Source organism: Patella vulgata, chromosome 2, assembly GCF_932274485.2.
Source record: "Patella vulgata chromosome 2, xgPatVulg1.2, whole genome shotgun sequence".
NCBI classification, from domain to species: domain Eukaryota; kingdom Metazoa; phylum Mollusca; class Gastropoda; family Patellidae; genus Patella; species Patella vulgata.
In genome coordinates, this window is record NC_065880.2 from 75,751,537 (window position 1) to 75,766,639 (window position 15,103).

The following is a 15,103-nucleotide window of genomic DNA, read 5'->3' on the forward strand; positions in this document are numbered from 1 at the left end:
AGCCTAGCACTCAAAAAAAATTTACTCACCTTGACACTTTGGATGGCACTTTATGATGATTACGGGGGGGGGGGGGGGCTGTGCAATGTCCAAATAGAAAATTTCAGGTATCATGTTACATATTAGTGAAAATCACATTCATTTTTGTTTGTAAATATGCAAATAGTTTTCTGGTACAATCGTATTTTCATAATTTCAATCCAATAAATATCAAACTACTAGAGGGGTATTCAAGTAAAAATACTGGTCTAAATACTAAATTCCAGATACCATGTTAAGTATCACTGATTGCTCTTTTCAAATATGCAAATAATTTTCTGGCACATTCATATTTGCTTAAGTTTACAAAATAAGATTAAAGTTGAAGTGAAGGAAGGGGGGGGGGACTGAACTACTAAACTAAAATAAAGATACACGGCTTAATCAAAAATTCTCTATGTCCATACTAAAAGATGTATAGTCATTCATCTCTTTAAATATATTATTTATTTGTTGGGCACCATGCTTATATATTGTTGTTTTTTTTAATGGATCAAAGTAGGCTACTCAACTCTGTTTATAGGGAGACCGGAAAGAGTGGGGGTGTATTAAATATAAAAATACGGGTATTAATACGAAATTCCAGTTATTGTGTTATGTTTCTTTGGCTGCTTGAATCTATCAATTATTTCCTGGCACATTCAAAATTACGCACGGTCGTCTAGATATTTTCTTATGGTGTGCCAGCTTGATTTCTTTTGTCGTGCGGTGAATATCCTTATAGTGTGCTTGTGCCGGGTTTCCATATATGTTAATAAGTCACGTGATATCCTACATTTGCGTATGCAAGTTGATGCTGTGCGAAAGCTGCTATGTAGAAAGCGTGAAGGACAAATGGGATGTGGCAGAGCGCAAATGTAAAATGTAATGAGAGAAATGTAAAATGTAGACACGCCAAAAAAAGCATTTTCCCACAAAACATTTGTCATTTAACACTTAAAGGGACAATAACACCTTTGCTGGCTTGACAGCTCCAGAAAATAAAAAAAATAGCCTTATTCTAAGTACTAGATGTGTTAGTGTCCTACCTGTCGTGTAAATTATCCATTAAATAAAAATATTTTTAAATCCAAGTCACATTTGAAAAGCCTTACGTTAGGCTTGCTGACCAGAATAAAGATTGGGACATATATTATTCAGTTACAACAATAGTGGTATTAAGCCTTTAACATTTGACGTTTTACATTTAACTCTTGCCTTAGAGGTATTTTGACTTTATCAATATCGGTATTAGGACTTTGTACATTGCACTTTTTACATATAATCAATGGAAACGACATTGTCGCAGAGCATTTAATATTGGCAGCGATACCCTTCCATAAAAATAAACCTAGTTTTAATTTAAGCAGGTTTCCGTGGGTTATCCTCAGGAGGCTGATCATTCAAGACATCTTCATTCTTTCTGTCATCAAAACTTCATCATCTTATTATTACTATTGTCATGTTTGATAATTTTGCCTCTTGGAAAAATAAATGAATAAATAAATTCACCCATAGTTTACATAAAATAAGGAAATCACGTGTTGTTGTTTTTCAATAACTACCTACCAAGTTTTGAAAGGAAATCTCGAATCTCTGACTTCCATGAATGGCTGACACGCGTAATCTCAGATCTCGTGGAATACGGAAGTCGCACTAGGTTGTTCTTCGAAAAGAAAAGAAAAGTATTAAAGAATTGTGAACAGAAAGGTGGAATGGCGACAATATATGCCCACCTAAAATTTAAGATGCATTATCTAAGATTTAGATAAAGGGCTTGTTATAGATAATGAAAAATAAATTACTTTATTTTGAGATAAGTTATGAGTGAGAGAGAGAAAAATGGGTTTTAACGTCCACTCAACACAAACTAGGTCATTTCGGGACTAACACATGTTTCAATTTTATTTCAATAATTCGCTGGCGTATAGGCTTCTTTAGCAGTGTGAGGAAACCCGGATGACCCGGAGAAAACCCACGAGGTTGGACAGGCGACCCTACTCCTTGTCACGTACAACCGGGGATTCGAAACCACGCCAGTTGACTTAATGACAGACTTTATGATACAGCACGCACGTGCTAACCATTCGGCCATCCAACCCCTCTCAGTTATCAGTGTTTGAAGTCCCGATTGTAAGTCCATTCATTGAGCGACCTCCATAGTGACCATAGTCACCTTTTCGAGGATAGCGAACACTATCTTTTACACTGTCCAAACTTCAATACTTTTCGACGAAAAACCATTTCTACATTACCTGATGAGTATAAGAACAGCATAACTCTACTCTATGGCTTGCATGACTCCACAAACGAAATTAATAACCTTATCTTTACAACAGTTCAATCATACTTCAATTTATCTAAACGATTTTAAACTATTATTGTTGTTATTATTATTATTAATATTATTATTATTATTACATACTATAATACTTTAGGTGTATTCAACTAAGTAAGGGTTGTATATATTGTATATACTGCTTTTCATTATTAGTATATAATTTGTATTGTAGATAGGGGTCTGACATAGGCATTTTGCCTGTTCCCCAATTTCCCATTCATTTATAGTGAATAAAATATGTTTATAAAAAAAAATAGATTATAAGGCGCAGATGGTCTATTCCGTTCAATAGCTTAGTCATCCGATATCAACTGTTTAAAATACAAATCTATATTTTTCGTATCGTTTTTTTTTATACTTTCGGTGGCCAACACTACATGAAGATCGGACAGGTTGTAGTGGGGGTCGTGGGGGGGGGGGGGGGTCGCGTGAGCGGTCATACGAGCGGCTTTCGACCCTATGAGGTCAGACATTTGATTAACCAATCAGCGTTGATGTTTCTAGTGGGAACTCGCCACAACAGACCAGTTCATTGGCTAATCTCTCACATCAACCAAAACGCGGGTTATATAACAACTCTTCCAGATCCTAGTGTAGTAATGACAAGTAAAAGGAAATGTTGAACTATAAAAAACGAAACGAAATAAGATCTGTGTTTTAATCAGATTGTAGCCCACAAAGAATAATAATACCAGGAAGTGTGTATTCGGGACACCAAAAATTATACACGGGAAAAAAGGGTTATGAAAAAGGAGTCATGTAGAACTTTATCCTTACAGCGACATATTTTACCGGAAATAATAATGCGATACCACTGGGGAAATCATGACTCCAGATAGGAAATTGTGTTGTCTTTTACCTTTAAAATACTAGTGTAAAGATACATCACATTATTGTTGTATTTTGACGATATAAATGTATGTTATGTTTGTAATACCAATGGTAAATAGAAGGTCGTATTAAAGGTGATAAACAGTGATAAACTGAAAATAGTATTATAATCGAAAATATATTTATATGTTTGTTAAACAATGACAAATTGAAAGTAGTATTATAAAACAGATACTGTATTGTAAACTGAATGATAAATTGAAGTACCATTATAAAGGAAACAGACCATAATAGTTGTAGTATTATCTAGGATAAGAAGTAATGTGTTTGTAATAATAATGATAAATCGAAAGTGGTATCATAAACGAAAATAGATATTTGTTAAAACATTGATGAAATTGAAAGTAGCATTGTGTTAGGAAACAGATATCTTTTTTTTTTTTTTTTTTAAAAACTGATAATTTGATAATATACTTTTAAGCACAAAGACAAATTGATAGTACTTTCATAAAGAAAAACAGATAATATATTTTTAAACACAAAGATAAATTGAAAGTAATGTCATAAAGGAAAATAGATAAAATATTTTTAAACAAAATGATAAATTGAAAGTAGTATCAAGAAAGATATGGATGCATTAATTGTAAGAACAACAATTTAAGATTCGTGGTATTTAAAATTCGTTGATAAGTTAAACATTTGAAGGAAACAAGATAACCTTTATAAAAGAGCAGTTGTAACATTTAATAAAATAAAGATTAATCTATGCCAAAGAGATGAAAGTGAATAATTTTTACATTGATAAAATAACTAGCTTAAAATGCCATAACTGTCAATTCCTAAAAGACAACAAACACACACACACGGCATTTCATCAATTTTAATCTCCAGATCTGTCCATCAAAAGTTCATGTTATCTTCCACCAACAAAACTTGTCGTATTTTTCTAGAAAATAGCTCAACCGGCACGCAATACATTTCATAATAATTGTATTACACGATGTCGTACTTGGACTCTTGAAGTTAGACTGTGTTTATTTATATAATTCACGCATTAAACCGATTTATTTTGTGGACATTAAGATAAAAAGCACAATCAGCTGGTATTGAATATATGGAAAGAAACAAGATAGAAGGCCATCCGAAAAGCTCCAAATGTCTATCTTATTTAAAGTTACAATTTCATATTTTCTAAGCAAGTCAAAACATAATTATTTCTATGTCTTTTGCTCAATAGGTTGTCAACTCACTATTATACGATCAAAGGTTAACTTTCTCACACTTAAAAATCTTCACACCGGAAATAATAACACAATTACCTCCCTTGTTTTCTTATTCCCCACCATTGAATAGCTATCTTCAAACGTTTGAATTTGAAGTTGAAAATAATATTTTTGCCAATTTCTCAACTGGCAAAAGTGAATTATAGGATTATTCTTTAACAAGGTAGGGCTGTTTATGGATACCATCTATTTTAGGGCTTTATTTTAATACATTTTAAAAATATAACTTAAAAATATGAAATTTTAACTTTAGAGGTATCTTCTCTCAAAGCGGTTGGGTTATCTCGTCGGCCCTTAAATATACCTTCTTGCGTACAATCTGTGTAAATTGATGATATATTCGGACTAAAAACATATTCACACTAATTAATCTATCGACATTTTCCTTCAAATCCTTCTCAAAACATTGTATTCGCGAGGACATACCCAAACTCTAAAAAATATATTAAAAGAAGTCACGTTTGTGTCGCGTGACATGGCGGACGCGGTACCTAGCAGCGGGTGCAAAGCCGGAGGAGAATTCATTATGTATGCGAAACGATGTTGTCTTCAATGGCTGTTCATTTATCATAAATATCGAAGCCTAATTAAATTCTCAGATTATCATCTGCCCACGTCATTTTCGTTGTATCTTTAAGTCTCTCACTTTTTTCTAGTCCGTTCACCATCAAGTTTATCAACATATACATCAAGCGTTCCTTGTCGCTAAGAGATTGGAAAATCTTTGCCCTGTATGCGCTGAGAGAAACCAGAATTTTTCTAGTAGGATTGGATATTTCTACAAAATTGCCACACTTTTATTGTAAATAACCCACCCGATAAATATTTTTGTGGGAAGGGTAATAATAATGATACTTTATTACATATAGCATTAAGTTAAACAACTTATAGCCTTAAATTATACAATAATACAATCAAAATGAAAAAAACGTGTAATTAAAAAGAAAAAGAAAAAACAAAAATAATAATAGTTATTCACAAACAATAAATATACAATAAAATTAACTTTCAAGTTTAGGAAGGTAATGATGTACGTTGAGCAAAAGCGAAATATATAAATTTAGCTGTAGATATAAAAAGTTTTTGATCAGTTGACGACATCAAAGAGACAAATTTATAGATATTTGGACTAGTATAATACTTAGATGGTAAATACAATTCTCTTAAGGCATTATATGCAGGACAAATTAACAAAAAATGGTATTCATCTTCCAACGTCTTCAGTGTACAATATTTACATAATCTCTCTTTCCTGGGTGTATTTAAATATCTGCCAGTTTCTATGCAGAGCGAATGCGACGAGCATCTAAATTTACTGAGGGCTACTCTAAACTTCAGTTTGAGGTTATCAATGCATAGATAAAATTTAAATAGACTCGCCGTTCTTTGAAGTGTGACAACTGTAATTGTCATTAGAAATATAAATGAAACGGGGTTTAACGTCCTACACTGACTGGGCTAATGAGGAGGGAAATCGTGCCCGAACAACCTACCACGACCGAATCCTATTTTGAATTCCTACTGTCAAGATTGGTGCGGGAAAATGGGATGCTAAACCTTATTTCATTTCGATTTAGGCTATTTATGTTTTATATTTAATAGTACTGTTTGTTTTGCGATTCGGATTTTTCCTATACTACTTACTAGGGGCTTACGTCCGCATGTACGGATGGTGATATCGCAGATATATATTTCCTAAGAAGTTTGTCATATGATATTGGCATTCCATTTTTCATACTTATAGTTACATCTGTTATTTCACCTAAGTGTACTTTTCCAGAGCGTGTGAGGCTTGTATGGTGCCCCAATATTGTCATTTCCGGTTTTCAACGTAAAGTGGAAAATACAACTCTTTTAGGTAGTGTCATTCAATATAATAGGTATTTATCTAAAACCAGAAAGGTGACGAACTATACCCTTCAACCGCAATCACGTAAGACAAATCGTTGCCAGAATCTTCAGAAAGATTGCTTTTCAGAAATTCGGTCGAAATTCACGTTTTACTGGACAATAAACGAGTCCAACATTTGACCAAAGCGATAAAATAAATGTGAAAGTTTACATCAACAAGGCGACGTTTAGATGAAGTGAAAGTGATAAATAGTCGTTACCATTCGCCCAATAGTAGATGGTATTGATTAGGGTTTCACATACTCTGATTAAATGAAAAGATTTCTTGGCGGTGGTTCTCCCTGGTTAACGATTGTATAAAGACGAATTGATTCCAGTTCAACCATTAATAAAGTAATTTGTTATCTAAGCAAACTAGATTGAAATCTATCCTTCAATCAAGGAAGATTACAGTAAAGTGATTATGTGTCCACCAGCCTCTATCGATCCACGTCCGTCTGTTAAGAGAGATACATTAAATATATGTCACTGACTGTGTAAATAAGATGATTTGGAGATGTATATGAGATGTTATAGAAAAATTAAATTAAATGAAATGGTTAACGTTCTACTTCTTTAATGAAGACGGTGAAACTTTCTGGACAGAACACGATCTCCCTTTCCGATATGAATGGTAAAGGGCTTCAATTTAAGGATGCAGTATGCAAGAGCTAAATCGGCCTTTTATGACAGTTCTTTTTTCTGGTCTCAAATGTTATATAAATTATTATTTAGACATGTACCAACATGAAACGCCCTTAATCAAAACGCCAGACCATCGGCGGATGGCCGAGATATTGAACGGATTAGACAATCTGCACCTTGTAACCTATTATGATTATAATCGACGTCGCTCAATGATATGACTGACAATTGGGACCCACAACTGCGCTCAGAATAAAGTAATTTGACTGAATTTTCCAATACATTTGTTTTTCGTGTTTTTGTGGACTCATGCAGCGACCAGCCCGTTATCTAAATCTTATATAATGCGTCATTAATTTTAAGTGGATATATTTTGTCGCCATTCCTTTCAGCTCACCCTTCTATTTACAAACACTTTTCTTTTATTTAACTCCATGCGACTTCCTTATTCGACGAGACGTGAGTTTACGAGTGTTACCCATTCTAATAAACACTTTGGAAATCGGAGATTTCCTTCACAGACTTGGTGGGTAGTTATTGAACAACTACACGTGATTTCCTTATTCATTGTGGGTGAATTGCTGTCCAATTGATGTAAAATTATATTCTAATGACAAGAACAAAAACAAAAAACAAAAAAACAAACAAAAAAACAACAACAATGAATCTTAATCGCTGATTAATTAATGAAGATTGTGATTTGGTTATGAAGGGTGTTCTTTTAAAGATACGTGATTTGATGATGTATTTGGAATAAAAAACATATTTAAACTAATTAATCTTTCAAAATGTTGCTTCAAATGTTCTCAAAACACTGTTTACATGAGGGAATACCCCTGCTATAAAAAAATCTATTAAAAGCGGTCACATTTGTGTCACGTGACTTAGCTGACGAAGTACAGAGCAACGGGTGCGAAGTTGGATTAGAATTCATTGCATACACAAGACAATGTTGTCTTTAATCGCTATCCATTTATAAAATATCGAATCCTAATTAAATTCTCAGATTATCCACTGCCCACGTCTTTTCCCGTGATTTTTAATCTCAGAAAGTGTTTTCGGTCTAACTCTTCATAAAGTTTATCAATCACCGCGTGCAACCTTTGACGTCACGCGAGCAAACATTCCTAATCGTCTGGCTGCTGATTAGGAAAACCCTTACATTTTTTTTCTGTATGTGCTAAATGAGTGATTTTCAAGGCATCCCGTATTTTTCTAGTAAGATTGGATGTTTTTACATGCCATATATACCAAAATTGCCATACTTTTATGGGAAATAACCACCAGATAATCTTTAATATTGCACTATAAGTAGGAGTGGCTTTACCATTTCCGTTTTTTTCGAAATGAAATGGGGGTTAACGTCCGTATTTTCTGAACAACACAGGCTAATGAAAACGAGCATCCAGTATGGCCGAAACTTTGCTATAACAGTGGCGTTAACGCATACTCTTAATCACATTACAATCGTTACGGCTTATGTTACGTGCACACCGAGGAATACACGCGTGGACCTCGGTTTGTCGTTTCATCCTAACTACTAGACCATTTTATTACCAGATCCCGGGGCCTGTACTACAGATAAACTGACCATCCTGAGGAACATTTGAGGTCAAAACTATCGAGCCAGGGATCTCCTGGTTAAGACTGACAAGAACAGCTGTATAGTCGAAACAATGAGGTCCTGTGTATACATTGGCAGTTGGAATTCGATATAAGAGTAGGCCACAGTGCCGCTCCCCTGGTAAAATTTCCCTCATAGCACACTGTATGGTGTATGCCCATCTTCATTAACCCAGTATAGGAGCAGAACAGTAGGAAGTTACACCCCATTTCAGTTCATTTCATTTTTCTCCTGGTTAACCTGTCAGCGCCATAACGATTGCGACACCATGTCTCCCATATTTATTTTTAGAGTTTTTATCTCTGTTCGGGCGATCATTAAGTTCGCAAACTACAAAGTACGCAGTTGTTTCAATACGATCATTAATAAATCCTGAAGTATTTACGATATTGTAACATCAATTCACACGTCCGCTGAGACAATAACTGAAGTATCCGCTTTTCTAATTAAATATAAATACTGTATAGTGTTCGTTTATTAAAACACTCCTCAGTTTACGGCCTATTCTAATCAATCAGATAAATCGACTTTAATATCTCTTGTTTATTGGAAACACATTACATAATTTGTCGAGTGTCTGTCATTTCTTTACACGTGACAGCCTACTCCATTCAAATCACGTGATAGCCTACGCCATTTAAATCTTGTATTTACAAGTAGGTCATATCAGGCCATAATTTCTCTCCCCATTGACATTTAATGTTGAATCCGTGACATTCCTTGGCCAGATGAACGTTCCAATGATCTTTATCAGCACAACATGTCACAATCACCTGACATAAATATTGCTATAGGCAGGAACGCTATTTTAGTAGGCGACCAACCTTTAAATAACGTCTGTTTACTGTCTGATCCTTTTTCCTAAACATCATGAATATTCACCAAAACCCCAGCAGAAAATGGTATTTCAAACACTCTCCTTTGATTCTAGAACAAAAGTTCCACAAAAACGGGGGGTTGGGATGGGGAAGAAATAAGGAATTGGTATAAAGGCATTACACGGGAAGCAATTACTAACGAACTATTGCAGAATTCAAAAAGAGGCTAAACACTCATCTTTTATTTCAATATAACATCATTTACTGTGACAGACAACTCAGTGCCATTGAGCAGTTTACTGGATAATAGGCGCTATATAAATACATTATTATTTTATTATTATTATTCCATTTATACTTAACATTTGACAGTGGAATTCTCCTTTAATTTGTTTGGTAGGATTCTCCAAACATTGTAAATTTTCAATCGGTGTATTTACCATTATATCTTAAATCTGTAAAACAGCCCTTTATATTTTTGTAGACTTTTCGGTCGCTGAATTGCTAAACCATTCTACCAATTTCCAAAAAAAAGTAGTCCAGTAGGAATCTCTAGAATTTGTGATCTACTTACTTGTCATTAATTCATGGAGAACCCTAGATCGGAGACGGTGTAGCACATATGACGTAATGTGTGGTGTGTGGGTTAGGTTTAAGGTAAGGGGTAGGGCTGCAGATTTCGTCAAGGTCTCGAGATGTAAACATGGATAACGCTAACCCTTATTTGTTAACCTCTCCCCCAAATTCTTAAACCTAACCCACAATTTTCATATGACGTCATTTGTGCTAGACCGTCTACGATCTAGCATTCTCCTTATTTCATATTATATTATTCCATTTATGTGGAATTTCCGGTTAGTGATATTATATGATATGCTAAGTTATTCTGTTAATTACATACACTTACAGTTGTTAACATAAATGTGCAAAGCTCGACATAACAGATTTAATCCAAGGTTGTTAATTGTCAGATTAGGTTAAGATATTGTTTACTGCGTTGAAACGTAAAGCGGATAGTTATATGTTTACTAGATAGATATACTACTTCCTGTCTCTGTATCTTAAGATTTCTTTGGTGAACCACATGTTGCTCTATCTGTGGTAAAACTCGCTCAACCCAACGAACAATTTGAAAAACGTTAGAGAAGGCCAAAGACAAGAGAATTTGCATTAAAGCCAATAAAGAATTCTCTGGCGAGCTGTGGGTAAATCGTATATTGGTATTTTTAAATAAATGGTTGCAAGACCTGGCTAATGCTCGATGTGAGACTAGCGGACGTTTAGTGATCTCTAGAGTTCGATCCTCGGGGATTTTGGGGTGTGCTTTTTCTTTTCTGTTGTGCCGGAATGAGAGCTTGACACGGAACAGCTCTAACCGTTCGGACGGTACCAAAAACGGAGGTCCCGTGTGCACTTGGCGTTCATGTAAAATAACTCTTGATAGTTGTATTCAATTGCTGTTCCGACAAAAGTACCCTCATATCAGGCTGCATTTAGTATGTCCGTCTTCATTAGCTTGATTGGAGCAGAGGGTTAGGACGTTAAACCCCATTTCATTTATTATTGATGCCGTGTGGATAAACTGTTGAACTTAATGACTATCATCAAGTAAATATTAATGATGTCCCTGATGACTGTTTTCTTATTAATGGTATATTTGTATTCAATCAGTTAGTAGACGCATTTAGATCTTAAACTAATAGATGAATCAGATATAATCAATGTTGGTAATTTGTCATTCTATCTAATATAAAGCTTCTACTAACCTATATTAATCCTATCTAAAGAGATGTCTTGTCCAATATCGTTTAGAAATCATATGAAATGGGGTTGAATGTCCTACTTGTCTGCACCGACTGGACTAATGAAGAAGGGTATACACCATACAGCGTAGTATAAGGGACATTTTGCCCGGATATAAGTGCTACAACTTGTATACTCTTTTATCAAATTGGAATGCCAATGGGTTCCAAGAATACGTAATATGAAATAAACGAATTGAATTGTACTGAACTAACTTGTATTGTCCAACGATGAATAACAGCACCCCTCAATAGTGTAAATTGTTTTACAAGATGAAGCAAATAAAATGCCCCGACTGGACTAATGAATATGGGTGATGTAAAAGCATTTGAATATAAAGTAATTTCAAATCGCACACACAATCGTTGTTTCTTTTATCGTTCAGAACATTATATTCACAAATTGCATGATTCTCATATAAACGAATTAATACCAACGGTAAGAAACAATAAAACTGCGACTTTTGGAATAATGTGGAAGGGTTTTTTTTCAAACATTAATCGGATTTATATTCAAGACCTATTATTTCCATATTATGTAAAACTTCATTGTAGTATGTTTTCTATTTCAGTTGCTCTCTTTGCTGTTGGCGCATAACCTAATCCGTTCTATTATGATAAATGGTAAGCTGTAAGCCTGTTTGTTACCTGGTAAAATAGGACAAGTATTAAAGAAAAGATTTGTTATATTATGTTATTCAAATTTATGGAGATCGATAACAATATGTTTGGGTTTTTTTACAAATACTTTTTTTTAAGATGTTCACAATGTAGTATTGGATAAATTCGTTGTGGTCTGAACTTTATAACAGGAAGAACTGTGCGATTTAATAATATGCTGTAAAACCGGTCTCACACACTGAGATTATTTCGCTGTGATATGCTGCGATTACCCACTAAAGCCTGCGAAAGGACAAAACATGTCCACGCTGTAATATTGAATAATTATATTGTGGTCTTTGTAATAAATAAGCGGGGTTGGATGGCCGAATGGTTGGCGCGTGCGCGTTGTATCATAAGGTCTTGTCACTGAGTCAGCTGGCATGGTTTCAATTCTCCGGTTGTCCGCGACCAGGAGTAGGATCGCCTGTCCAACCTCGTAGGTTTTCTCCGGGTCCTCCGGTTTTCACCCCTCTGCTAAACACACCTCTACGCGCAAGCGAATTATTGAAATAAAATTGAACCATATGTTAGTCCCGAAATGAGCTAAACCCCATTTCTCTCTCTGTGTAATAAATATAATTAAGAAATGTGATATTGTAAACAACCGTAGACCTTTGAAGAGGTTCGAAATGTTCAATCGTATTATATAGCTGATCTTAGACTATCATAGCTGATCGGGAGTAGTTGTTATCTACAAAGTGAAAAGTTACTTCGTATCATAGACAATCGTAGTGCATCGTGGTTAATCGAAGCGAGAGAAGGCAAACCTGGACTACAGTAGTAGCATTTGGATTGGGGGTTGTTTCTCTCTACTAGTGGTCGTAGAAACTAATGTACTTGAAGGGCTGATAGCCGCCCAAATGGTGGATATTGTAGCAGCTATTAGTGTTTACGTCTATGATTGTCTGTGATTTGCCATGTCACCATCGCTGTGATATGTCACCATTAGCAGTGATATGCTATGTCACCATTAGCTGTGACATGTGACTGTAGTCGCAATGTCGAATCATGGCGAGAATACCAGTGTGGGTGATTGGCTTTAATAATGCATTTATTGAACGCTGTTAATTCAACGCCGATGTGTTTTATTAGTGGCCCGTCTTCATCCGCCCAGTTGGAGCAGAACAGTAGGATGATGAACCCCATTTGATTTCATTTTTATTAGTGGTGCTAATGCATTTTGTACAAGATGTCTACACATTAAGCAACGGTATCAACCAGATACATGATCAAATCCCAGTGGATATTTTATTTTTAATAAGTAGGTCTCAGATCACACATAAAGCAACCATTTGCAGATCGTATGTTTGGGTTATTTATTAATCACTAGTATACTGAAGATTGATTTTCAGATTTATGTAGGGAGCGGCAGTTGATGGGTGGGCGGTAGTTAATATCTGTTTACTGTTTTTACGTCGGCATGGACGGTATTCGTGCCACAGAGCCCCCAAACCGATCCCCTACTCCGGATATGCAGGGGTAAAGTTAGAAACCCCTTTATGACATAGCCTGTGCACATATGTTGGGGGGGGGGAGGCAAACTGTGTCTTGCTGATATATATTTAATTTAATCGTGGTTTGTATTGGAGGACAAATAACTGAAATGGGGTTTAACCTTCTAATCTTCCGCAACAACTGGGTTAATGAAGTCAGGGAGTGTTTATTGAAGAACAACGGATGGCGCGGTTGTTGCACAAAAATAAATCCCTGGATTTACAAATGAAACGTGGCATTAAATTACCGGATTTTAAAGATGCAATATTCAAGAGCTAAATTTGCCTATTGCAGATCTTTCTTAAGGCCTTAAATGTTATATAAATTATCAATTAGATATTTATTAACATGACCAATTAGATATTTATTAACATGACAAGATCATAACCAACCCTCGGTGCCATCGGATACTCGAGCTTTTAACTAGATTAGAACAGTTCGGCCATTTAATGATTTGGGGAAGTCAGGCTAAACCTTGATTATACCAGTACCGTGGGTACGATAATACATAATTATTACTACAAACAGTGATGACTTGGATATTTTAATGAAATTTTTGAACTAATAACGGACAGCTCTTTATCTAAATGTTACATAATGTATCTTTAAGTTCGTTTTAAAATATGAGCAAATATTAATCTGTCGATCAAGTGTCTAGAATGAAAAATGAGCCTCCGGTTTCCAATGGCTTTAAGATAATTATCTTGCCAAGATTCATCTTAAATGACGTAATTATCCTATACGAACATGTATCCCAATGTATCATGTGTGACACATGCAAATATGCTGTCAGCTATTATCATTTCATTTTCATTATTTTTTTGTATAAAAGTATTATCCTGTACATTATAATTAAACTTATTAAACTAATTGGCTTTACCTTCTTTTTTTTGATTGAGCAGAGGACGTCTGCAACCTTTCGGCGAAATAAACTCATTTTGATACTCTCACATTGTCATGTGGACGTATTTTGTCATAGCCCCTGTCCGTTTGGACGTCCGGTCGCATTTGTGTGTAGACACTCTACAGGTTACATTTGTTTTATCCGATTTTGACGAAATTTAAAATATATATTCATATTCCGAAGTTCTCTGCTACCTTCGACATTGACACGCATCGGAACGTAACTTTATGGGTCACTGCTTCTGTTTGTACGAAAAATCGCGCTTGTTCACCCTCTAGTGGACGCAAATTTTGTTTTGATTTTAAAATTCAATGTGAAACATTTGAACAATGAGAGAATGACCCGCATATTTCCAAGGTCTTCGTCCATCTATAGCAAAATGTGGGCATGTCTTGCATGGCAACTGCTTGTTTTATATGTAATTGTAGTATTGAGTTAGTTTAGTTCTGCCGCTACTTATGGAGGTCGCCATCTTGGAATCTGTCAATCCATGCGCAACTGTCCAGAGACAAGCATGCAACTCGGGCTTTCGTCGAAGGGCGTTGCTCCCAAGAGGTCGAAGTGTACCTTGCTTTCCTGCCAAAATATGTTCCAGTTCAACCCGATGTTAATAGTAGACTATTGCTCCACTAAGCAACACGTCTTCTTGAGATGGGGATAGCAATGTTTTTGGTTTTAAGTATTGACCCGATGAGTGGGGGGGGGGGGTGTTTTGGTTTTAGTTATAGGCGTTTGCCGTTTTTCATGTCTTGTCGTTCGGGGTTGTACTAGATGATAATAGAATAGTGGC

The 15,103-nt window shown here is 35.3% G+C and overlaps 1 protein-coding gene across 1 annotated transcript in view; it reads left to right on the forward strand.

Moving 5' to 3' along the window:
* The window catches only part of LOC126811373 (tetraspanin-14), a 39,235-nt gene extending 24,956 nt beyond the window's left edge, over positions 1-14,279 (forward strand). Inside the window, exon 7 of the mRNA XM_050536942.2 lies at positions 11,825-14,279. Coding sequence (XP_050392899.2) covers positions 11,825-11,887 — 63 coding nt within the window. The 3' untranslated portion in view covers positions 11,888-14,279. The remainder of the gene's footprint in view (positions 1-11,824) is intronic.
* Positions 14,280-15,103: the final 824 nt, after the last annotated feature.